At 37.5% G+C, this 26,594-nt stretch overlaps 2 protein-coding genes across 7 annotated transcripts in view; one reads left to right on the forward strand and one right to left on the reverse strand.

Moving 5' to 3' along the window:
* The window catches only part of HLTF (helicase like transcription factor), a 51,814-nt gene extending 40,463 nt beyond the window's left edge, over window positions 1-11,351 (forward strand). For 2 of the 6 annotated variants that reach the window (XM_078432257.2, XM_078432260.2), the window contains exons 20-25: window positions 33-223; window positions 2,185-2,310; window positions 2,628-2,740; window positions 3,050-3,230; window positions 6,140-6,220; window positions 9,174-11,351. In XM_078432257.2, the coding sequence (XP_078288383.1) occupies window positions 33-223; window positions 2,185-2,310; window positions 2,628-2,740; window positions 3,050-3,230; window positions 6,140-6,220; window positions 9,174-9,326 (845 nt within the window). In that variant the 3' untranslated portion in view covers window positions 9,327-11,351. The remainder of the gene's footprint in view (window positions 1-32; window positions 224-2,184; window positions 2,311-2,627; window positions 2,741-3,049; window positions 3,231-6,139; window positions 6,221-9,173) is intronic. The other 4 variants (XM_078432262.2, XM_078432261.2, XM_078432259.2 and 1 more) reach the window with 3 other exon arrangements.
* A 6,433-nt stretch (window positions 11,352-17,784) lies between these two features.
* Window positions 17,785-26,594, reverse strand: part of GYG1 (glycogenin 1) — a 34,778-nt gene continuing 25,968 nt past the window's right edge. The window contains exons 6-7 of the mRNA XM_060638906.3: window positions 21,148-21,367; window positions 17,785-18,695 (exon numbers count right to left, since the gene is read on the reverse strand). Of these exons, the coding sequence (XP_060494889.3) occupies window positions 18,522-18,695; window positions 21,148-21,367 (394 nt within the window). The 3' untranslated portion in view covers window positions 17,785-18,521. The remainder of the gene's footprint in view (window positions 18,696-21,147; window positions 21,368-26,594) is intronic.

Genomic DNA, 26,594 nt, shown 5'->3' on the forward strand with positions numbered 1-26,594 from the left:
TTACAAATCTTGCTGTGAAATTAATTTTTCAGCCTTTTCTCTAGGAAATGATACACCTGAAGAACTACGAAAGAAGTTAATAAGGAAGATGAAGTTAATTCTGAGCTCAGGTTCTGATGAAGAATGTGCAATTTGCTTGGATTCTTTAACGGTTCCTGTCATAACACATTGTGCACATGTCTTTTGTAAGCCCTGTATTTGCCAAGTCATTCAGAACGAGCAGGTTAGTTTATGCTAGGTACAGAGTCAGTGTTTGATGGAATGGTGCACTAGTGAGTCTTGAGTGTAATGAAAACCGAAGTCCAACAGATTGTAAAGAGTTGGATTTACTTAGACTTACTAGTGCACCTTTTATGGTTAATTATGTCAGTATTTTATAGGTAATCTGTTTCTTATAATTAAGTCCTTTTAAACATAAAAAGACACCACACATTTGGAGGCATGTTCACAGTTAATATCCTAGTTCTGTTAAGATCATTGCTATCCAATAAATGGATCAGTAATGTGAGACACAAAGGTAATTTTAAACTTTCTAGTAGAAATAGGTGCAGTTAGTGACATTTTTGTTTATCCAGTATATCTAAAATTGAGATTTTTACATGATTTTTTTACTTTAAGTGTTCAGAGTGTGGTATTGTACAGTTACAGCACACCTCAGTTTGCCTTTGCTGCATTTCAGGGGCTTGCCACATGTGTTTATTGGCTATTGGATAAGGTAGGTCTAGATTCTTAGATATGGTAGAATTTTTGAAGTGGAATAATCCTTTAAGCAGTTCTTCAGCTGAGGTAGAGTTTTTTTTTAAACATTTTTATTGGTATACTTGTAGGAAAAAATGCCTGTCATGATTGTGCAGTTGAGTGAATTATGAAGTAAACACATTCATTTAACTACTACTCTGGTCTCCCTGTGTCCCCTTCCAATCATTTACCTCCTCCCTCCTCCCCAAAGCTAACACCACTAAACTGACTTTTAACATTGTTTTAGTTTCACCATCTTTTTTATTATAATAGTATTTGGTATGTAGTTATTTTGGAGACTGTTTATTAGCTTGTGTTGGTACAAATGGACACAAAAAATGAGCCTGATAGGATTTAACAGGTCTTGACTAGCTTTGTAAGCCATCTAAAAAGGAAAAAAAAAATTTAAGTTTATTTATTTATTTTGAGAGAGAGAGAGAGAAGCAGGATGGGAGGGGCAGAGAGAGAGGGGGATAGAGGATCCAAAGCAGGCTCTGTGCTGACAGCAGAGAGCTTGATGCAGGGCTCAAACTCACAAACCATGAAATCATGACCTGAGCCAAAGTTGGACACTGAACCGACAGAGTCACCCAGGTGCCCCAGAAATTTTTTTTTTTTTTCCTAAAGAACAGTTTCAACTAGTGTGCTGTAATGTAGTTAGGTTCAAGATACTATTATTTCTGGTTTCTTTACTTGTCTGCAAATAGTACACTTCACCCTGAACAAGGCAGGGGTTGGGGTGCTAACCCCCTGTGCAAAAAATCTGCCCTAAAACTTAACTACTAATAGCCTACTGTTGACTGGAAGCCTTACTGATAACATAAACAGTTGACACATATCTTTGTTATATATTATATGTGGTATTCTTACAGTAAAGAGAAAATACTAAAATCGTAAAATTCATTTATAGTACTGTACTGTATTTACTGAAAAAAATCCTCATACCCATGTTCAAGGGTAAACTATATTATAATATTTGTTTCAAGCTCCTGTTGCTAGTCAAGATGACATACTTTTTGCTCCTTTTTTTACCCAGTCCCACTTGACACATTAGAACATTACATCTGCCTGGAGTTTAGCATGTACAGATTTATCTCAAGTGGATGAATCTAAAAAGTCTAATAAAATGCTAGCTATTAAGGTTTTAGAATTTACCATGCTTTTTAAAAATTGAGGTAAGTTGGGGCACCTGGGTGACTCAGTCGGTCAGACATCTGAGGTAAAACACCCTTGATTTTAGCTCAGGTCATGATCTCACGGTTCGTGAGTTTGAGCCCCATGTCTGGCTCTGTGCTGATGGTGCAGAGCCTGCTTGGGATTTTCTTTCTGCCCCACCATCGCGCACTCACTTGCTCTCTCTCAAATAAACTTGATAAAAAATTTTAGGTAAGTTGATATTTGTTCCTCTGATAAGCTTCATTCATATCTTATTCTTTTCTTATATAGCCACATGCTAAATGTCCTTTATGCAGAAATGATATACATGGAGACAATTTATTAGAATGTCCTCCAGAAGAATTGGCATGTGACACTGAAAAAAAGTCTAATATGGAATGGACATCCAGTTCAAAGGTAAAATATACATGGGCAAATATTTGAGTATTTGTTTTATATTTATATAAGGATACCATTTATTAAAATCTTTTCATCCTGTCATTTAAATATTATGCTCTGTTAGTGTTAACTTTTTAATTTTCTAGTGGTGCATTTGAGAGCAAAGAAGCTTCAGTTTATGAGTGCATTTTTTCAGTGTCTTTAAAAACATTGTCTTTTACTTTTGCATTTTTAGGGAAATAATGGGGCAGGGCCTTTCTTTTCCTAATAAAAAAATTATACGTATTTTGCCTATTCAAAATGGAATCCAACAGGTGTTCTAATTTTTTTTGCAGATTAATGCACTAATGCATGCATTGATTGACTTAAGAAAGAAGAACCCCAACATAAAAAGTTTAGTTGTTTCTCAGTTTACAACATTCCTGTCTTTAATAGAAACACCACTCAGGTAAATTCAGTATTGTTTCTCACTTTGAGTAAAAGGATTTTATGTAAGTGTTTTGATAGGGATAGCAAAAAATAATTGTCTTACCAGTTACAGTCATTTCATCTATGTAAAATGATAGAGTCACAATATTTCCTGGGAGCATAGGATTTTAAAGATAAGTCCTGAATTTATCAGAAAAAATACTGACTGGTGGTTAGTAAATATTTGTCAGAATAAATGAGTGGAAGAATTGGTTGAATGAAATTTGTAATTAACATGTTTTTAAAATAGTATAGAAGGTGTTACTTGTCTCTTTTGTCCTTCCATTAGAGCCTCTGGATTTGTGTTTACTCGTTTGGATGGTTCTATGGCACAGAAGAAAAGAGTTGAATCAATTCAGTGTTTTCAAAACACTGAAGCAGGATCTCCAACTATAATGCTTCTATCTTTGAAAGCAGGTGGAGTTGGTTTAAATCTTTCTGCAGCTTCTCGCGTGTTTTTAATGGATCCAGTAAGTAGTTCTGTAGATTTTAAACTTTTTTAAAAAATGAACTGTTTGGTAAATACCTTTATAGTTATAATTGATTGTGAAAACTCTGAGGCAAACTTTAGAAATAGATGATAACTTAGTAAATGTGTATTGAGGGCTTTTTCTTAAGCACTTTACATATATCAAATGAAATTGTCACAATATCCCTATGAGGTCAATGTATTACTGTCCTTACTTTACAGGTGAGGAAACTGAAGCACAGAGAAGTAAAATAACTTGCCCATCAAAGTCCATGTTTTTAATTTGTGTGCTGCAGTTTTCTACTTCTATATATATGCAATTAGTTTCTGTTATCTGTCATGCTTTTAATGTAGTGGTTTCATCCATTTGGCCAACAAATAATGCAGTCCTATGTTGTGTCAAGGAGTCTTACAGGCACTAGGAATCTGGCTATAAACAAGGTAGACAAAGTAGCTACCATCATGGTGCTAATAGTCTCAATTTTTAATGTGCAAAGAATTAGGTAAAATGTAATTTCTGACCTCTATCCTCAGAGATTTAGGAGTTCTTAGATGTGACCCAGGAAGCTGTTTTAATACAGACCATATGTGATTCAGGTGCAGGTGTCCAGCATCACAATTTTAGAAACTAATACCATTCATGGAATATTTTGGATAAATTCTAGCGTCTAATAGGGTGCAGTCACTTGTGGTTGGTATAATATAGGTTTAGCTGTAGAGTGGGAGCTAAAATTCAGACTGAATTTTACTCACTAAACTGACCTAGGAGGAACATCCACAGAGGAGCAGCACCTTGTTCTAATTGCTCAAAGAGGCTGTTTGAGCTGCAGGCATTCTGGACTAATTTAGTTTCTAATTTGTACTGGGTTACTGTTTGGGCTAGAGGCAACCGTATTTGCTATTTCTGTGATTCATAGATTTGAGATTTGTGGTTTTAGAGCTTGTTGCCTGAAACTCAGAAAATTTCATAACCAAGTTTACTGAGCTACAAATTTGAGTTCTTCTGGTTAGGCCATCTAGTTTATGTATGAACGCACCTCTTACCAAGACTTTTTCCTCACCTGAGGGTAATAACACCCACCCAGTTCAATATTAGCCAGAGCCATATTTTGGCATTCACAGACATTAATGTCATGGAAGGCAGTGGTCTGTTGTGTTTTCTTGCCTTAGTTTTGTGGATGAAGTCTTAAATCTTTGCTAGAGTCTTAACTAACCTGATGATATTCTTAAAAGATAATTTTTGGACAGATTCCCAAATTATTTTTTTCTTCGGTTATAATCTTAATATCTGATAAGGAAAAGATTGATACCAAATATAGTTTTATAAAACTGATGATCAAAAACTATATTCTTTTATCAGTTTACAAAAACTTCTGGAATGTTTTAGTAATTCATAGATTGATTTTCATTGAACATTTTAAATGTTTCTAACTTTGAAATGGAAGCCACATTCCAGGAAAATAACTCATGAAAATCTTTGACCTTTTCATGGAATATTGCATAAGGGCTAAGGTGTATTTTAAATGTTTGATTATGAACTTTTGATAAAGCTAATTACCTTCCTTCATCAGTACATGTGAGAATGAAAACTGTCAGTTTTAGATCATGAGATAAATTTAGATTCCTGGTAGTCATACTATACGTATATTGTCAGCTCATTAGAAGGTTCCCAGATAAAATACAACAGAAAGAACATTTTACCTGGGCTCTTGGTATAACGGTTTCTAAGCGTGTCCAATTGTGAAATACAAAATATGTACAAAATATGATTATCAGTTTTAGAAAACCATAAGCTAAATATTTCCTTAAAATCTGATTTCTGTACAAAAACCACCCAAAACTCAGATTACAACAGTAGTAAAATCTCCTTTTCCCTAGAGCTCAAAGGAACTTTAAATAGAAGAAAGTAACAGCCTGAGTATGAATCCTACTATAAACTTACTTACATGTGCATTTATGATTTTGTTTCATTTTCAGATAGTACTTTGCTGTGTAAATGTTACTTTTCCCTCAACAACCCATTTTCAGCTTCAAGAATCATCCCATAGTTTAAAATTTAATGATCCCTACACTGATAGTTCATAATAGTATTTCCAAACCATTTGACTCCTGTATTTCTAGACTGAAGAACTCTATATGTTTCTGCTTATTCTTTTCTTCGCTTCATTGTTTTAGTCTTCACTTTAAGACAGTCCCCAAACAGGTGCCTGGGTGGCTCGGTTGAACATCCAACTCTTGATTTCAGCTCAGGTCATGATCCCAGGGTTGTGGGATGGAGACCCCGCCCCCAGCATGAAGCCTACTTAAGATTCTCTGATTCTGTCTCTCCCTCTGCCCCTCTCCACAGCTCTCTCTTTAAAAAAAAAAAAAAAAAAGTCTCCATGAGAATGCCTTTAATGTTACTTTTAGTTCAATTTTGAAGTCACATTCAAATATAGATACAAAAAATTACATCAACAGAGCCGTTAGTTTTAGGACTTTTAACAAATGGAAGTAAAAAAAACCAGCAAAAAAAACTTTTTTTCATAAATGGACCCAATTATGTATCTTTTCTGATGTAAATTAAGCCATTTAAGAGGATGTGTAACCTTTTATTCCTTTGTTAAACATACATCAACTTCAAAATGAAAAAGAAAAGATACTATTCGATGACTTAATCACTAATGCTGGGTGCTTTCTATGCATCAGGCACTGTTATTGGATACTAGAAGCAGTGGAGTGAAATGATGGAGAGTAGCTGCTGGTCATAATAGCAGAGCTGGTGGGGTTCCCAGAGCATTTATGTCAGTATCTAATTCAGTCAGAGAAATTTGAGTCAGTAATAGATAAATGAGTAATACTGAGATGAAAGGATATGTGCAGAAAACTCACAGATCAGGGTGGTAATAAAGCCGTTCATATTCTTGTTAGGCCTGGAATCCAGCTGCTGAAGATCAGTGCTTTGACAGATGCCATAGACTTGGCCAGAAGCAAGAAGTTATCATCACAAAAGTGAGTTTTTAAGCCATGTGTTTTAAAATTAAGTTGATTTGGTTTTTAAAATTACACAAAAAAATGTATGAATATATTATTATAAGATTGCAGAATTATGCAGAACAAAATATGAAGATCACCTTTAATCTCCTCTAGAGGAAACCACCATCAGTAGTTTAACATGTTATTCAAAGTCCCTTTCTCTACTTTACATAGATTCATTTGTATGTATACACCTCTCCTTTAAAAAATTTCTTTTAAGGTAAATGGGATCATACTTTTATTTTTCTCCCTTAGCAGTATATATTGGGAACTACCATATAAGTACATATAGAGCCTATTCTTTTTTTTTCCTATACTAGTAAAGTATACATAAAAATAGCTGAAGTAAATACTGTGAAGTGTCCAGTTCAGTGGCAGTACTTACTTCCATACTGTCGTGCAGTTATCACCATCATCCATCTCCAGAACTTTTTCATCACAACTTGAAACTCAGCCCTCAGCAAACAACCTTCTGCTTTCTGTGTATTTGATGACCCTACAAAGCCATTTTCTTTTAACATCTGCATATAGATACATCATAATTTCTTTAACTAGTCTAATGTTTTGCTAATAAAAACAGTGCCAGGGGCGCCTGGGTGGCTCAGTCAGTTAAGCGTCAGACTTCAACTGAAGTCACGATCTCGCCGTCTGTGAGTTCGAGCCCCGCGTCGGGCTCTGGGCTGATGGCTCAGAGCCTGGAGCCTGCTTCCGATTCTGTGTCTCCCTCTCTCTCTGCCCCTCCCCCGTTCATGCTCTGTCTCTCTCTGTCTCAAAAATAAATAAACGTTAAAAAAAAAAATTAAAAAAAAAAACAGTGCCATAATTGACATTATATTACATAAAAGTACTTCTTCAGGATAGGTTAAGGAAACTAGAATTCTGGATTTAGAACTCTTACAGCTTTCAAGTTGTTTTCAAAATAGGCTTAATGATATATAAGCATGATATAAATTTTTCCTTACGTGATGGTCAAAAAGGTACCCTTTAAGGGCACCTATGTGGCCCAGTTGGTTAAGCATCTGACTTCACCTCAGGTCGTGATCTCATGGTTCATGAATTCGAGTCCCACGTCGGGGCTCTGTGCTGACAGCTCAGAGCCTGGAGCCTGTTTCAGATTCTGTGTCTCCCTATCTCTGTCTGTCCCTCTCCCAAGAGCTCATGCTTTCTCTCACAAAATGAATAAACATTAAAAAAATTTTTTTAAAAGTCCCCTTTCAATTTACGTATACCTAAAACTTTGAGTATATTTATATTTCGCTTATCTGTTAATATTTTTTTCTATGAATTGGTGTTTGCCCAGTTTTCATGAAGTAAAAATATAGTCTTTAATAAAGGACTCTTTTATACAGTCTGATTTAAAATTTGGTAGGTATATTGCAGACGGTTTGTTATCAAGCTTTTCCTTTGAACTGGTTGTGTTTTTTATGATTTTAAAACAGGTCAGCTTTTTAAAAATACCTTATGGATTTTAAGATCTTAGAATTTATCTTCGAATTTAAAAACAAATCCCTCCCATATTCTTTTAAAATGTTTTATCTTTTAGGAGTCATGATATGCTTCTTTTTTCAAATGAAGAGCGGTGTGCTCCATCTTTTTTTTTTTTCTAAAGTATATCCTTTTTTTCTCCTTATTTGAAGTGTCACTTTTATCATAAACAAGTTCATATATATAAACGTGAGTCTCTTTCTGGACTTTTGCTCCTGTGTTCCGGTTTCACTAATTTCTTTTCCTAAGCCCAGGACAATATCACTTTAATAATTATTATGGTTTTTTAAAGTATGCTTTGATAACTAGCAGGACAAAGTGTTCTCATTAACCCTTTTTTTTCAAGATTGGTTAATATGATTATTTACTCTTGAATTGAACTGTGGATTTATAAGTTACCAGATCCCATTTAAGAAATCTTTTTTGGGGTTTATTGAATTTATGATCAATTTGAGAATGGTCTCCTTTATAAATAAGGAGTGTTCCCATACAAGAATTTAGTATGTCTCTCTACTTAGGTCTTTTCACATTGTATAGTTCATCTTGTTTAATTATTACAGTTACTGGGATCTCTACACAATGTTGAATAGTAGTAGTGATAGTAATCATTCTTGACCTGTTCCTTTTATTGTTTTAAGTGTACTGTACTTGGTAAAGTTCTAGTGGGATACATTTAAGATTGAGGACATTTATTTGTAGGTTAATGAGGATATTTTTTAATCAAGGTTTTTATCAGAAATGTTTAATTTTTTTATTTTTGAGAGAGAGCATGAGTGGGAGAAAGGCAGAGAGAGAGGGACACACAGAATCTGAAGCAAGCTCCAGGCTCTGAGCTCTACACAGAGCCCAACGTGGGGCTTGAACTCATGGAAACCATGAAATCATGACATGAGTCAAAACTGGACACTTAACCTGACTGAGCCACCCAGGGCGCCCCTATCAGAAATTCTTCTTAGGCATCTTTTTTCTCTTTAACTTTTTCAGATTGTAGGTTAAACCAGGTAAAGGCTTATTCCATTTCTTGGAAAATCTCATTTGGCTATTTAAATATAATGCTAAATTTATATTGCTAATTCCAGTTACAGAGTTGCCTATAAAGTTTGCTGGTTTTGGTGCTGTTGTAAAGATGTAACTTTATGGCCTTACAGCCATATTCTTTATACAAGAAAGCCATACTGAGTGATGAGGGAAAGCAGTGTTCAGCTGTAGTTACTATGTCATGTTCTGAATATACTCACTGCATATTGAGGAAAAAAAGAGCTAAATAGTTTATAATAGATTATTGAGCAATTTTAAAAGCTTTGTAATACAGTAGAAAAGCAGATTTCCTTATAGTGGACCAAGATTTTATCATGTCTTAATTTTTTTTTTTTTTTTTACATTGAAGATTTTAAATATTGTAACCTAAAAGTACTTACCATTTTTTTTTTTTTTCTTTTTAAAGTTCATTGTGAAGGATTCTGTTGAAGAAAATATGCTGAAAATACAAAACACAAAGAGAGAACTTGCTGCTGGAGCCTTTGGAACTAAAAAAACAAATGCTAATGAAATGAAACAAGCTAAAATTAATGAGATCAGAACTTTAATTGATTTATAATTTGTGGGATTTTGGTAAGGTCAGTTTGATTAGATATATACAGAAATTTTGGAAATGAGAAAATACAGAGTTTTAGAAATGAGATCTAGAGAGTATGTCTTCTAAAAGGAGCATATCGTTTTATATTAGTAAAGTATGATCTCTTCTATATATGAACCTATTTTTAATGATATTTCAAATAGCAATAAGTTCTGTTACATACTGTGGCCTCAATTTTTTGAGAAAAAAAGTTACTTTTTCAATTTTTCATAGTATCTTTGCTGAGTATTTTCATAGATCTTTCAAGTACTCAGCTTTTTCATATTTCAAATAAGGTCAAACCTTTTATACTTTTGACTGAATAAAGAGTTATTTTCTGTGTTGGACATACTTCATTAATCACTAGAGCTTCCCATTTGTGATGCTATATAGATTCACAGTCCCTGTAAACGATTAGTATATATAGACTATATACAAGAGATTTTATTACTTTGAAAAACCGTATTTACATTCCAGAATCAAACCTTAAATGAGAGACCCAATTCCAGGTTAGCAAGTTACTTACAGTTTTTTTTTGACAGTTTGAGATACAATTCACATTGGTGACTTGCAGTTTTATGTTTATGAAAATATTAGGGACTGTGTTAGAACATTTTTTCTCCATTTTAGTCCAGTTAGTACTATTGTTGTTTAAATGTAATTTGATGTGTTAGTGTGTAAATACAGTCTGTGGGGGTGAGAAGTAACCAATTCTACCCAGTTTGATTTGAATATTTAAATTATGGCATTGCTGAATAGATATTTCTATATGTATAATTTTTATTTATGTAGCTTTTTTTAAAAAAATAACTTTATAAATTTTTATAATTCAGAAGACTACTATATGTGAGAGGCGTGATATCTGGATGGAAGTTGGGCTGGATGACCTCCAAAATCGTTTCAACTCTTAAAGACATCTTAATCCTGAATGGAAAAATTTCTTTGTTACTGTGTTTAGAATCAGACTTTGATTTTGGAACTTCAGTAATTCATCCTTACATTTATCTATAAAATTAGTCCTCTTTTTCTTCCTTTTTGTTAATAAGCAGACTCACAGTAGTTGCCATGGCATTCTAGAGGACTCTGAGTCACATTTAAAACAAGCTCTACATTTGGCAATCACATTAGGTAGTCAGTAGTGTTTTTCCTTAAAAGAAACTTTGTTCCAGAGACAGATTAATTACTGTAACAGAAGCTTCTGTTTGACGATACAGACTTAAGAACACCATATAGTTTATAGTGTTAAGAAATGACTTAAAGAGGATCTTGGAGGCAGTGTTGTGTTCCAGGGCATACATCTAGATATGTGCTAAACCCATCAACAGCTAAATTCTCCCCTCCCTGTGTTGTCTCTTGCTCCAAGGGCAGCAAGAATCTTTCCAGTCTCTTTTCTCTTTGGCATCAGGTAAGGCAGAGGGCTGGTTAAAAGATCAACAGACTTTTCTGCACAGATAAGAGTGGAATAATAACTTCGGGTTAGTCCCCTGGCATTAGGAGCAATGGGGAATTTCTGTACCTTGTAGAACTAGCATTACACAAAATCAGGTTGATCAGAATCTGATGAAATACAGTATGTGGATTTCTAAGTGCCAACACACTTGTGAGATTTAAGTACAAAAAGTTTTCAACAAAAAAGACATAATCTACTCTTCTTGCTTTATAAAGGCAGAGCCTTGCAAACATAAAAGTGAAGATTTTGCTTGCTTCTTTACCCATTTATAGACTTGTTTTAAAACTCATAATGATAAATTTGGCAAGTCATTTAAAAAATATCTTTTTTGTGAAGTCCTATTAAGTGGTGTTAAAAAATTTAATTCTGCCTAAGAAAATCTATAAACTACCAGAATGAAAAGTTCATATTATGCAATGCTGTTTCATCATTATGTAGAATAATAGCTTTAGAAATATCTTGAACACACTGTATTCCCACTTGTGGTTCAAACTGAATTTTGTGGTTCAAACTGGATTTTGTTTTGAATTTGAAATCAATAAAAGTTTTAAAAATTGGCTTCAATGCCATAATTTTGGTGACTTTTTCTCTGAAGAAAATTTATCTCATGCTGTGAAGATACCTATATTACACAATTGTGTTTTTTACTGACAGTACATAAAAAGTACTATGAATAACAAGAGTTTCCCCATTCTTCCCACCTTTTTTATTTTGGTCAATTAGGTTCCATTTCTTGTTTAGAAATCAGAGTGTATATGTGTTTAAAGTTTGTTAAATGTCTTGATCTTCTAAAACATCGGTTCCGAGTCTTTTTATTTTCTCATCTGCCAGAAAAGAGGGATGGTAATACCTATGTATAGTGGTATCAGTAGCATAGCACTCTGAATTGTAGGTTTTGCCTAATCTAGGATTGAAATAGTAATATCAAGAAAATGTTTATTACTAGTGAGTACCAATGAAATTATCTTCAAGCAGTATATTCTGTTGGGAGAAGTCAAAGGCTTTGTATTTTTTACATTCTTTATGGTACTTGCCGAAAGTTCTGTTCATTAGGATTTGGAAGATGCATTAAAAATATGAGGATGGCGTGCCTGGGTAGCTTGTGCTCGGTTAAGCGTCTGACTTCAGCTCAGGTCATGATCTCGCGGTTCATGGGTTCAAGCCCTGCATCGGTTTTGTGCTGACAGCTCAGAGCCTGGAGCCTGCTTCACATTCTGTGTCTCCCTCTCTCTGTCCCTTCCCTGCTCACACACACTCTCTCTCAAAAAATAAACATTTAAAAAAATATACGAGGACAAATTTTATGTTTGGTTTAATGAGAACTCAAATGTTCAGTCTTAAGTTTTTAGCTATATTAACTTTAAAATATTTGCAAAAGGCATAATACAGTTTTCCCTCATTCCTTAATAAGTGTGTAGTAACCTTCCTTACAAGTTCTACATTCTGGAATGTGGAACCTTATTTGTGCAGTACTTGTGAATAAGAAGAGCCAAAAATACTGGTAGCTGTGAATAATGACTGAGACGCTTCCCTACAGTAATGCCTACTTCAAAGGGGAAACTTGATTAGAAACCTTGTAAGCAGACAGGTTATCGTCCCGTATTAATATATTCATACTTCTTATAAGGGAGAGTAGCCTTTTATATGAAGCCATAATAACTTATTCCATTTTAAAGGATAAATGACTTATTCTCAGTTTTTGATTAAAATGAGGTATTTTTTTAATGTTTATTTGAGAGACCGAGCACGAGTGGGGTAAGGGCAGAGAGAGGGAGACAGAATCTGAGGCAGGTTCCAGGCTCTGAGCTGTCAGCACAGAGCCCGACGCAGGGCTCGAACTCAGGAACCCTGAGATCATGACCTAAGTGGAAGTCGGATGCTTAACCAACTGAACCACCCAGGTGCCCCTAAAAAATGAGAGGTTTCCAGTTCCTTATTCAACCTTCCTGATCAAGAGTCTCCTGACAAATTTAAACCCATTTCTACTTTTAATATAAAAATTGATTTCTATAGGAAAGGAATACAAGTTTAATAATGTTTGTATTTCAATATATATGGCATAGGCCACCCTCATTAACCTGAACCAAGTGTCCAAAAGTTTGTATTAACTAAGGTTACATTGGGACTTCATTTAGAAGGCCATCAAATGTCAAAATGATTGCTTAGATTGATGGCTAAAAAAGAAAAAATTCTAGGACAGGTCTTTGCAGGTTGAAACTCAATTCTAAGAGGCTATTTAATGGGACCAGAAAGGATATTAAGAGTCATCAAAGAGTATATGTATTGTTAAGTATGTGCTGCACTTACTGAAGAGAGAGGAATATTTCAAGAAGGTTTTCACAGTAAGTTTGCTGCCTTTTCAACATTCTAGTTAATTAAAAATAAAGGCAGATAAAATTAACCAGGATAAAGCTTCCTGAATGCTTAATTTATCCTTTTTATTAGGCGAGGGAAGGGCTATTCCCTAGTGGTACATTGTAGCATTTTAAAGAAATCTTGCCCTGGTATCATTATGTTGATAAAGAAAAGGTAAATTAAGTATTTCATGAGAAACATTCTAGTGAAGGAGATGGAGACCTAATAGGCCGCTTGCACATACAGGTGAAGTAAGGAGCTAAACATTTAATTTTTTTATTTTAAAAAGTATTAGCAGAAGAGAGGGACGGGAGGGGTGGGGAGGGGGGCGGGGGGAGAGAGAGAATCTCAAGCAGTCTCCACACTTGGCACAGATCCCACCTGGATCATGACCTGAGCTGAGATCAAGAGTTAGACTCTCAAGCTACTGAGCCACCCAGGGGCCCCAAGATAACCATTCATTTTGTATATGCATTATAGACCTCGAGCAAGCATGGAGCTAATCTCCAAAGGCATGAATCTGACCTTTGTGTAGGCAAATTTGTCTTACAGCCTAAAGCTATTCTACCACTGTTCACAAGTTTTTTTTTTTTAAAGGATACATTGATCCTCTACAAATGTTCTTATAATCCGAGTTATTTTTGCCATTTTACACATCTTACTAGGTGACCTTTGGTATTTTAGGATCCCTGGAAAAGATTTTACAGTGTAATTGTGCAACTTTGCATGGAAAAGTTAGTACTTTACCTTCATTAAGGCATATCCTTGGAAGATAAAGGAAAGAAATCTGTCTAGCCTAGTTCAGGGACTTCTCATAGCCTCTTGACACTTTTATGCACATGTTATGCTATTTTCTATAGTATGCTTATCCTTTCAGATTCCAAGTTAATTAGCCTTCAATATATACTTATTTAAAATAAGTTATGTAAGCCTTTTTAGAGTTTTAGCTCTTATGCAATGTAAAACAGGAAACAAAATATTAAGGCAAAAAACATGGAGTCATAGGTTTGATTTCCCCCACACACACCAAATTTGAGGCTTTCATATCTTTTCTCAATGGTAAAAAGAAAAGGCTTTGAATCTTGTAGTTCTTTTGCTACAGATAAGTTCCAAAATACACTTAACTATCTGGATTACCTATTGCATGGCCACAATAAAGCAGTATTCGTTGTCTGAAGACTGGGTTTCTGTTCATCTCAACCAGGGAGGGACCCAGGAGCCAGAAAGGCCTTGACCACCTAAAATAATAGGCTTCAGTAAATCCATATACAGTTGACCTTTGAACCAACTATATATGGTGCTGACCCCATGTGCTGTTGAAAATCTACATATAACTTGATTCTCCAAAAACTTAGCCTACTAATAAATAGCCTACTCTTAGCCAGAAGCCTTACTGATAACCCTCAACACATACTTAAAAAAAAAAAAAAAAATACAGTATAAAAAGTATATATAAAGTTTGTGCAGGGGGGCAGGGGAAGAGCAGAGAGAATCCTAAGCAGATTCTGCACTGTCAGCATGGAGCCCAATGTGGGGCTTAAACCCACAAACCATGAGATTATGATGTGAGCCAAAATCAAGAGTCAGGTACTTAACTGAGCCAGCCAGGCACCCCTATTACATACTGTATTCTTAAAATGAAGCTGGAGAAAATTATTAAAATCATAAAGAAAATACAGGACACTGCGTCCAAAAAAAAAAAAATCCATGTATGAGTGTACCCTCACAGTTCAACCTGTGTTGTTCAAGGGTTAACTACTAGCATTCAAAGGCCCTATTTCTGAACATTTGACTCTTCCTAGAGTTTTTATTCTAGGCAAACAGTAGTGAGAAATGGTAACTGTCAGAGACTGAACATCAAGAAACAAGTGAATACAGAGTAAGTAAGTAGATGACAAGAGCTGAACTCCTTAGAAGGTTTAAGGAGCCCTTGTCCTTATAGGTAAATGTTGACCCTGAATACATCACAATATTATAGCATAGTCCTATAACAGAAGTAGTGTCTCTTTTAGGCCCATAAAACTGCTGAAAACAGGATAAAGAGAGTTGTAGGAAACAAAGTATGTTCAGAAGCTGAATCATGTTTGTCTCAGCCAAAACTCACAACAAATTCTATCCTTGGGTTTTACCCATTTATTTTTACATTATAATTTCAGTCAGCCTATTAAGGAATGCCTTTGTGAAAGGTATTTCCCAAGTCCTATTTCAAGCCACCGTCCTTATCCCTATAGCAAAATGAAAGCTTTTCGATTAAATTGTGTTACTCCCCAGAGATTTCTGGCATTTGTATTTCTGGTTATATAGAGGTTTCTCTGATCTCATGGTCTGTTCTAACCATACATTTGTTTAAAGCAGAGCAGAGCTATGGAGCTTGGAGTACAAAAATTTGAATCGTCTGCAGAGTATTTACCTCTCTTATTCTCTGATTATCTGCAAAATGAGTACACTATATATACGTCATAGGATATGAGAATTGAGATGTAAATGCCCAGTAAGTTTTCTTTCCTTTTTGCTTTTTTTACAGTTTTATTTATAGGAGATTGAATTTCAGCAGCTGAAACTCAGAGAAATAAGTTAATCAAATAACTTACCCAAGTATAAAAAGACTGTAATCCATTTGTGTATTTGTAATAACAAGCCGAGAAAAAGCAACCCATAGCAGACTATTTTAAGGACAAGCCAAATCTTACTTAATGCTCCAAGTCTCAGTGACATTAAAAAGGTAAACGCTACACAAATACATTTATAGATGTTATTTATGGTAACGTTTCCTCTATTACTCACAGAGCCAAGATTGTCTTTTGGAAAGGCTTTAATCAGAAGGTGGCCCCCCGGCTATGCAACAATCACCTCACCGCTTCATGCCTCTTCTGCTGAAAACCTCACTCCCTATTGTATTGGTATAAATACCTCAATGTATCTAGTGGTTCTCAAATGTCATTTGGGACAGTCTTTTGGATTGCCTAGTAGTTACTTGAAACGGAGATACTATGGCCTCAACCAAGACCTACTGAATCAGAATTTGTAAGTGATGAGGTGTAAGAAACTGTACTCACAATTAAGTCTCCAGTGTTTTAGGGAGCAGTGAAGTTGGAGACACAGTTGCTCGAGCGCCTCATCTTCTGTTCCTCCTTTCTCCTCACTCCTCATCCAAGCCATCGGCGACTTTGCTGCCTTCATCCTGGTGAAAGTTATGCTGCATTACCACTGTCTCTCTCCAGGACCACTACAGTAAACTAACTGTCCTTCCCATCAAGTCTTTTGTCCTTCATTCAAGCTGTTTTCCACCAGTTGCAAAAGGAGTGTTCTTAAAACGTAAATCCTAAAGGTAAGGCAATTAGATCTTTAGGAACAACTGCAATGGATTGAAACTAACCACATTAAAATTCATTAATTCATAATGATGCTTAGAACATAATCCCCCCCAAAACCACACTGGTTACCTTTGGAGGATGCCAGCAAACCAGTTCCTTATTTGTATACACATCTTCCTCAACTTATGATAGGGTTACATCTCGATAATCCCCCCCCAATACAAAGATCCTGGGATTTAGGAGTATCTTGAGAAGAGCTATCAAAGCACCTGATGCATGGAGGCACTTAAATCTTTGGTAAAAGTGCTTTGTATACTTGAGGATTATAGCAACTCATTCTCCACCAGTCCAAATAATTGTAGTGTTATCTTCAGAAATCACTTATTTAATATTCTACAATTTTAGGGAAGTCCTCAGGTTCTTCTGGAGCTCTCCGATAGCCAGCCTCCAAGGTGGCCCCACCCATTCTTGCCTCCAGAATTCCATACACCCCTCTATTCATTCACACCCACATTGAATAGGGCTCACCTGTGTAACCCAAAGGATATTGGGGAAAGAAGGGCAACCTTGGTTGATTAGGCCATAAAAGCCATTGCAGTTTCTGCCCAGTTAACGCTCTCAAGTTTCTTCTCATCATGGTCTTCTCTCCTGTATTTTTGTTTTTCCCCAATAGAATGATCTCTGATTACTCACATTGGTTTTAAAAGGTCATTTTGGGGCACCTGGGTGGCTCAGTCAGTTAAGCATCTGGCTTTAGCTCAGGTCATGATCTCATGGTTCGTGGGTTCGAGCCCTGTGTTGGGCTCTGTGCTGACAACTCGGAACCTGGAGCCTTCAGCTTCTGTGTCTCCCTCTCTGCCCCTCCCCCACTCATGCTCACTCTCTAAAGAATAAACAAACATTAAAAAAAATTAAAATAAAGGTAATTTTGGATCCTGCCCTTCCCTGGCTTGCCACATCCTTGCAGCCTAGAATCATCTGTGCATTTAATTAATATCCTTTATACTTCTCATTTTAATTCATGAAGACACCGGTTCCAGTACTAACTGTCCTGAAAGATTATCAAATATGTTCAGAGACTGATAATGATTTGATGCTATAATATTTTCCAAAATCTGAATACTCAATATGGACGTAAAATGCGGGTGACAGATTAAATACATTTGATCTCACTTTCCTCCATCAATCACACCCATTACCATCACTGGAGAACACAATATTTAAATGTTTCTAGATATCTAGAAACCAATTCCAGTGTCAAGTGTTACACTGGTTTTTAAAACACTGACCAATTCTAAAACTCATGAACAACTACTTGATGCGTTTTTTTCAAGGGGAATGGGAATCCTTTATTTAGACAACCAGGATATGGCAAGAAGTCTTTATTTTCATACAGGGTGCCACTGCAGGTAACCATCAGAGAACACATGGCTGTTTATAGATACAGAGAACTGAACAAAAGCGTTTTCGCATGCTGTAAACTGTACATAGAAAACTGGTGAACAACTTCAGACACTGAAATTAGGAAATAAAATGGGTTAACACCATCTGTTGATAGGTTTATGAATCCCTCAGCAGTGTTCTAGGCTGTCTTTACCTGGAAGCACAATTATAATCGCTCTGGTGGCCTCTGGGCAATTCTAAACTGTGGGTCTAGTCAAAGGTATAACAAGCAAGCACGAGAGAGATACCCTGTCCCAGTCTGAAGAGAGGCGGATTTAGAGCCTGTCTTGGCACGTTTCTAGAGTCGATACAGCCAATTTAATAGCTTGAGTTTCCCTTACCACATAGGTCAGCAAAATCCAGACTCTCTGACCGTCTGCTGAATAAGCCTAGGGTTAAAAAGCAGAACACTGTCCACACATAACAGAACTGCTACTTCACAACTTTTGCCCAGTTCTCACCTGTTGTCCTGCCAAATCCCCTCATCTGATGAATTTTAATTTTAGCAAAGCTTCTAGCAACTGTAACAGACCTTGCTTAACCCAGCTCTAGATACTAAGCATCCGAAACAAGTGCCTGTGAAATGGATGTGTCCATGGGAAAATGGCAGCGTTTCTACTGGAGGTAAGTGTCAAGTTTCCTCTTGATGTTGTCAAAGGAATCTGCTCCCATGTAATCGGCCTGGCCCTGTTCCCACCGCTCCTTCCGTTCTTCTGAGGACACAAAAGGCTGTGCTGTAGCCGGGATCTCCCCGAGGGACAGATGTGATACGGCTCCTGAGACACCTTCCTAAAAAGGAGAGCATAATTAGACTCCTTGAGAGCTGCAAAACAGACTGTTTTAAAAGAACGCAGGAAGTTGAAGAAGGTGAGAAAAGCCAGGATGAATTATCATGCAAAGTAGCAAAAACTGAAAAGTATTACATGAAACAAACAAACAAAAAAGACACAGGAATACAAGGGTCATATGATTTTTTTCCTAACGAAATGAAGACTTCTGGACTCAGTGAAAACATTGGGAGAACAAAGTAATTAGGGTTAATGTTTAAGTTCTGCATACCTTTCTACAGAAGCCACAAGAGAAAGCCAGTGTATAGACCAAGTCTGAAAGCTGCAAACAGTTCATTAGAAAGTGTAAGATGGATGGACAAGGGAACACAAGTCTCACGATAAATTCTCGATCTGTGTGGGCTCTGAAAGGTTGAGAACTTAAACAAAATGATCCCTCAGAGTCTAAGCTTCACAAAGGACCTAACCAGAGAGCCACACCACATACACAAGTTGTCAGGTTAGAAACGTGAGAGCTTAATTGTTTGAGACTATGCACCAAACGTCTCTGCTTGTTGAAGCTTATTATCAAGCATCTCATCTTGTAGCATGTGTGAATTTAATTGGCTTAATCTGGATCAACTGTTTCCATTCCCATCGCTTTTCCTTGGTTCCTAATTCTCAGTCCTTGGGTTGTGGAAGCAACAGGGTAAATGTGCAGGAAATGGAGCAAACCTACTCTACGTTAAATTAGGTTCTCATGACTTATACAAAGGCAATTAACTTCAAGTGCACAATAAAAGGATATCAAAGCTATTCTTCAAAAAGCTCTGAGGTGAGAAGGTACTAGAACTAGCAGAGAAAAAGGAAGGCAAATGAATCCATACAGGTACTGCTCTATAATGGAGGAAACGGTAGAACGAAATTTTTGATTACTGGTTTTTGTTGCTATACATATGTAAGTGTGTATGTGTGTGTTTATATATACTGGAACTCCAAGGCATCTGGGCAGATTCCAGAAGATTATTTTATAGCTGAAGCAACATTAAGTCCTTACCCTAGATTAGCCCTGCCTTTGCTTCCACTTGCAACAGGAATGATACAGGGAGTTTCTCTACTTCATGATATCTGTCAGAAGGTAACAGTCTTGCAGACCTAGATTTGAGTCCCAGTTCTGCTTTTGATGAGTATGTTATATAACTAACAGAGGTTATTTAACTTCTTTAGGCCTCAGTTAATGTTAATATACAAAAAGAACATAGTAACAATAATACTTGATAGAGTAGTTGTCAGGGTTCTGTAATAATAGCTAACTTTGTTTAAGCACTATGTGCCAGGCAACATTCCAAGTACTGTGCCAATATTATTTCATAGTCCATAGAAAGCAATTAGAATAAGAATGTTAGTGTTATTTATTTTTCCCTTTCTCCATTTTACATATTGGTACAAGTGCTAATAAGTAAAATGGCTAAAATCTCTACTATGGCAAATAAAAGGATCTCTTACAACTTTTAGCCTCTTATAATTATACCAAGGTAATTAACTGATTAGATTGGATTATCATTCACTCATTCAATTCTATTCTTTATATCTTAATATGCAGCATAAAAGTATAATTTCTCATCCTCTTCCCATTTTTCCAAAAGAATAAACCTCACAGGAAGACTTTTAAAGTCAGAAGAGTCTAAGCAGTTTGGTGTTTTAAATGTTAATGTCATCTTCCTCTTACAAGGAGATTTTTTTCAAGATCCTACGTAACCATAAGAGCACAAACACAGCAAACCAAAATAATCCTAGAAAAGTATCTGTTGTTCCATGTTCATGTTATTGTAATGTTCACTGAAAAATACATTCTTCTAAGCAGATGGCAAAAATAAAATATATTTAAATGTTTGCAGTTTCTTTGAAAAAGTGTCCATTCATCTAAAGCATGAAACAGGGCACTATCTAAACCTTAGGAATAATCTCAGAACCTTAGGACAATGAGCTAAGAATTCTGTAGATTACACACACACACACACACACATATATATACATACCTCTAAAACCCTTTCTTATGCTCTCAGATCTAATCGAAATTTGCCACAAAATCTACTACTTTAATCTTTGCTGGCACTATTTCTCCCCTCTAAGATGGACAATTTTCTACAAAAATCTTTTTATTTATGTATTTATTTAAATTTAAATTCAAATTAGTTAACATACAGGGTAGTACTGGTTTCAGGAGTAGAACCCAGTGATTCATCACTTACACATAACACCCAGTGCTCATTCCCACAAGTGCCCTCCCCTTCATGCCCATCACCCCTTCAGCCTATCCCGCCACTCATCTCCCTTCCAGCAACTCTCAGTTTGTTCTCTGTATTTACGAGTCTCTTATGGTAAAATACCACTAAATACTCTACCTCTACCAGTCTATCAAGTTAAAAAAAATTACAGCATTAAATTACCGGAAAGGGTAAAACAGAACCTACCACATTTAGGTACGAGTGGGGATCTTTGACAAGGCCAAACTGTTGAAGCAGAGGTAAAACGTTGGTGGTGAAGATGTCCCACCACAGGTTGAGAAACTCTGGATGAGTCATGGTGGGATCATGGGACTCGCTTTTGACACTTTTTGTTTTAGGATCATAAGTATAATTCCATGGTTTGATTCGCCCCAGGAAATGCACAACTTTGGCATTTGCACCAAATCTGCCAAGGGAACACAAGTTGAAGCCATTAGTGGATTCCGAGCACTGACAAAAAGATAAATAGCACTTTGTTCTGTAGCCTGAACAGTGCACCTTCCATCTTGTAGTAGTGGTTGGTTGGAAAAGATATGAAGCTCACAAATTTTTAGACATGCTTTTTAAATCATTCAATTGTATGTTAAATATACACAAAAATCCCAGAGTAGTGGTGGATCAGTGCAACAACCAACACACCAATCCACTGCAGGAAAGGTACAGCACGTGGAAAGCCATTTGGTATTACCTCGTAACATTGAAAATGCTCGTGCCTCTGGCCTGGAAGCTCAGCTCCTAGGCACACATCCTAAAGAAGCTCTTAAACATGTGCAACAGGAGACATACTCAAAATGTTCACGGCAGCAGCACTGTTTGAAGCAGTCATCACTGGATACAACCCAAGTGACCGTAACTTACTGGGTTAAGATTGCTCAGGAAGTGTTCACTCCGTTTCCCAATCTCCACAGCAGGAATGAGATTCCTGCCTCACTGATAAATTGGGCATGCTCACAGCACTTGCCTTTGGCCATGAAATGTGGGCAGAAGTGACACTGCCTTTTAAAAACAGTCCCTGCTTGTTTCTGTTCCTTCTGAGAAGCTGTGACCTCTTCCAGCAGAAGAGTGGATGAGACCCATGGAGCAGATCTGGATCAAACCTGTGGCCTGGCTCCAAACCCTGCTGAGATGATCAGAGCTGCCTCAGCCTACCCACCAATATATGAGCAAGAAATACATACTTACTGTTGAATGTCACTGAGATTTTATGATTACTTGTCCATTTTTTTTTTTTAATGTTCATTTATTTTTGAGAGAGAGAGAGACAGTGTGACGGGGGAGGGGGCAGGGCAGAGAGAGAGAGAGAGAGAGAGAGAGAGAGAGAGATACAGAATCTGAAGCAGGCTCTAGGCTCCGAGCAGTCAGCACAGAGCCCGACGCGGGGCTCGAACCCACGAACTGCAAGATCATGACCTGAGCCAAACTCAGACGCTTAACCAACTGATCCACCCCATTTAATCTTTTTAAAGGATAACTTATGGTGTATTCAGATCATGGGATGTAATACAGCAGTCAAAATAAACAAATTGTAGCTATACATATCATGTAGCAAATGGATAATTTTTTTATATTACAACAGCAAGTTTAATTAACATCCATAACTGCACACAGTTACATTTTTTTCTTGTGATGTGATGTTGTAAGATTTACTGTCAGCAACTTTCAAATATGCAATACAGTACTGTTAACTACAGTCATCATGATGTACATCACATCCCCAGGTCTTTTTATCTGATAACTAGAAATTTGTATCTTTTCACCACCGTCACCCATTTTGCTCCCTCCCTACCCTCTGCTTCTTTCAGCCACCAATTTTTTTCTTTGTATTTGTGAGTTTGTCTATTTGTTTTTAGATTTCACATATAAGTGAGATTTTATAGTACTTGTCTTTCTCTGCCTTCACTCAGCATAATGCCCTTACAGTCCATCTGTGTTGCCGCAAATGGCAGGACTTCCTTCTTTTTATAGCTGAATAATATTCCATCTTACATGTACATATACATTTTCTTTATACATTCATCCATCAATGAACACTTGTCTTAGCTATTGTCATTAATGCTGCAGTGAACATGGGGTGTGAAAATGGATGAATTTTAAAAATATGATGAAAAATTCAAATTCAAATAGAAATACATGCACAGGAATCCACTCCCATAGTGCAAAGCAAAGTACTGCTTAAAGAGTAGAAACCTGATCAACATATAAGTGTCATGATGTTGGTTACCTCTGGGGGAAAGGGAAGCATGATGGGAAACAGACACACAGGGGCTTCTGAGGTACTGGTTGTGTTCTATTTTTTAACTTGCATTTAAAAAAAAAAACATTTTTTATATATACCCTTTTGTGTATGCACTGCATCTCACAATAGTATCCTAAAAAGACTAAGAGTTAAGAGTGGTCCTGTTCTGGCTGGGAGGAAATCTGTGTATATAAAACCAAATAATAAAGGTAAAGATAACATGTGCCAGAAGAAAAATGGGAACAGTGAGTGCTCTGGGAATGCAGAGGCAGGGAGGTCGTGGAAGGTAGGTTCACTGGGGCAGAGACTTAAAGCTTGTACAGCAGACTGGATCTGGGTAGCTAGCACTAATACGGAGAATTCTAGGCAGAGGGATAGCAAGTATCAGGTGAGCATATGTGTGTTAGATGGAGGGTCCTCCCAGTGGAGCCAAAGAGGAAATTTTGCTAGGAAAGGAAGAATGGGACAGGTACTTGGGTGTTGGGCTCAAGTGTTGGATTTTAGTGGATTTATCCTATAGGCAACCAAAGTAGCTGAGCATGATGTACAGACTGAAATAATGCAAACTCTATTCATGTAACTTTTCTGATCTTAAAAAAAAATTTTTTTTTAATGCCAGAGACCTATTACATAGCTATCACTATCAGAGTTTCCTATGTTTGGGGCCCAAATTCTTTTAGGGACATGATTGGGAATAAGAACAGTCTGGCACGGTAGACCTTACTAATGTGTTAACAGAGGCTCTTAGAGGCCAGTGAGTTGCCTGCAGCCCTATAGCTATTAAGTAGCAGAAAAAGGATTTGGCACATTTCTGCTTCTTAAGCCTGTCCTCTTAGCAATCCTACCATGCTGCCACTCCAAAACTGAGAAAAATAGAGCCTATCGTAAACTTCCTCCTAAAACCGCTGGACTATTCCACAGTTCATTTCTTCTGAAAATGCAGTAGATACCTGGTATCCGCAAGTTTACTCTTTTATTTTATATTTTACACACCTACACACATAACCCACAGGTACACAAACACATGCATACAAATACTCTCAACTTTATCCTTAAAAGGATAGAAGTCCTAATGCTCAAAATTTGTGCAGATAGGGCTATCAACTAAATAAGCACCTGCTACGCATAAGGCACTATGCTCAGTGCATGACCCCAAATGATTTTCGTCCCAACAGGGAGAGGGGTCATCTAACGTAAAAATAAGAAACGAGCACAAACGAGGCAACGAGTCAGGGCTAGCAGTGCAATGCTGACATTAGGGTCTATGAAAATGCCAAAGCAGTTAGTGCAGGTGGGGATTTTCAGAAGAGGCTTTGTGCAGGAAGTGGGGTCCAGAGGAGACCCCGGGCAAGATGGCAGTTAAGATAAAGGCCTTCGACAAACATTCTAATGGTGACGGGGGAGCCCACAGCCCAGAGACCTGACGCTTGTGTTGATGGGGCTGGCGGGCACTGCCTCATCTACAACACAAACACGCCTAAAACCAGAAGAGAGCACATGTGAAAGAACAGGTGTTGCTTCCGCCTTCTCAGACATCCCGTCCTCCCGACTCGTCTTGCCTGGAGCAAGAGCCTTGTGTGCTCCTCCTAGAGTAATTGGCCATTAATTTCAATCCACGATTTCGCCTAGACCTAATATGAATGTCATAAATTATATGAAAGGTAATACTACTTAACATATATTAAAACGTGAATATAGCATAAACTCTATTCCTTTCTAACTTGCTCTTGGGACGGTTTGCAATAGATCAGGCAGGAGAAACAGTAATAGCTAACATACATGGAGTACTCACACATACCACACTGCTTAACATCTGCATGGTTTATCTCATTTAATTTCCAAAACAACTGTGTGAGGAAACCAAGGCATGAAGGTAATACCTTGTCTAGGATCCCATGGCTGGGATCCCACCCAGGCGGTCTGGTTCCAGAGCCAAGGTTCTTAACCACAAGTAGGCTGTTACTGAAAGACACTCCCAGAATTTTAAGGACATCACCTGAGAGTGACATCTGTTACCTCAGGAATTCCCTGCCTACAGATGGTCAATCTGGAAAGTGGAAAGGATGTGCCTAATGAACCATAGAAATACTCCAAACATAGTCAAAGACAGGTAAAAGTAACTACCAGGAAAGAAAGCTACAGAACAAGCAACTTAGGGCCACCTGAGAAAGACTGTTCTCAGAAGGGTTCGGTTTGCACAAAGGTCAGGGAAGGTGGGTGGGAACAAGAAATGGATGGTGGTGTGTTTAGGACCAGCAGCTGACCCCTAAGTGGACTGTGCTAGACCTTGTCTAAGGGCCACCTCAGCCCATGAACTGGGCCTTTAAAGCTCATGCAGAGGCAAGGCACAGTGACCCAGTGCGGTGCCGAATGCCATTGGGGTCTGCAAACACCTCACAGTGAGACCGTCCCATCTCTTCTGGAGGCAGGAGTCTACACTTCTGCCCCTGGCTCTGTCTGTGCCCCCAAGGTGGCTCGGGGGCCTCTGCAAACTGCCTGGAGACTGGGCTTCATGCTGCTTAGATCCCACCCCATGTGGCTCAGGGCCTTCCCCTTGCAGGTCAACAGAAACACCATTTGGGGGCATTCCACATCCTGCATTTCACTGTGGCTCAGACCTGGGATCTACCTTCCTGAAGCTGTGATCCATAGTGTGTCTTTAATGTGAAATCATGGATACCCTCTGTGGCTAGAGGAAGCATCATCCTTCCTCAAAATTACCTTCTTTACCTAGTCTATCCTAACACTGTGAAAAATTGTATCCACTGGACAGTCTTTTCATAGACAGGGCAGTCTTAGTTTGAAGAAAGACCTTGATAAGCCTGTCTGAGGTAGAAACCGAGATCATAAGGGATCCTAAATGTGGACGGAACTGCCCTTTGTGCCCAAAGGCAAGGGATTCTTTGGTGCCGGTAAGATGGGCGGAGGGAGAAGAGGTGAGCAGGGTTGTGGAGATGTGATGTCACCGCCCAAGAGATACCCAAATTTCAGGAAAAACAAAACAAATCATGAAATGCATGATATGAATAGGTTTTTATTGCAGCCCAGGGGTACCAAGGGACAGACCAAAAAGAGCTCATGAGGATTCAGGAGTGTTAAGGCCAAAGCTGCAGGTGAGAAGAAGTAAGAAAGATGCTAGGGCACACAGGAGTCATGCACAGGCTCCAGAGGCCATGAGTTCAAGCCACGATTAGCCCTACTTCTGTATGGTGAAGAACGAGAACTCTTTTTTTCAGGTATCTGAGGTATTCCTTTAACCTAGCGGCCACACACCAAACAGATCTATGGAAATGAGTAGGGGCAGGAGAAAAACAAGTTTTAGAGCAAGGATTCTTTATGAGAAGTGCAGGCCTGGACAAGTCACTGAATGTGGAAGGTTCTGGCCAGCCCACAGGCC

The sequence above is a fragment of the Panthera onca genome, chromosome C2 (genome assembly GCF_046562875.1).
Source record: "Panthera onca isolate mPanOnc1 chromosome C2, mPanOnc1 haplotype 2, whole genome shotgun sequence".
Classification (NCBI taxonomy): domain Eukaryota; kingdom Metazoa; phylum Chordata; class Mammalia; order Carnivora; family Felidae; genus Panthera; species Panthera onca.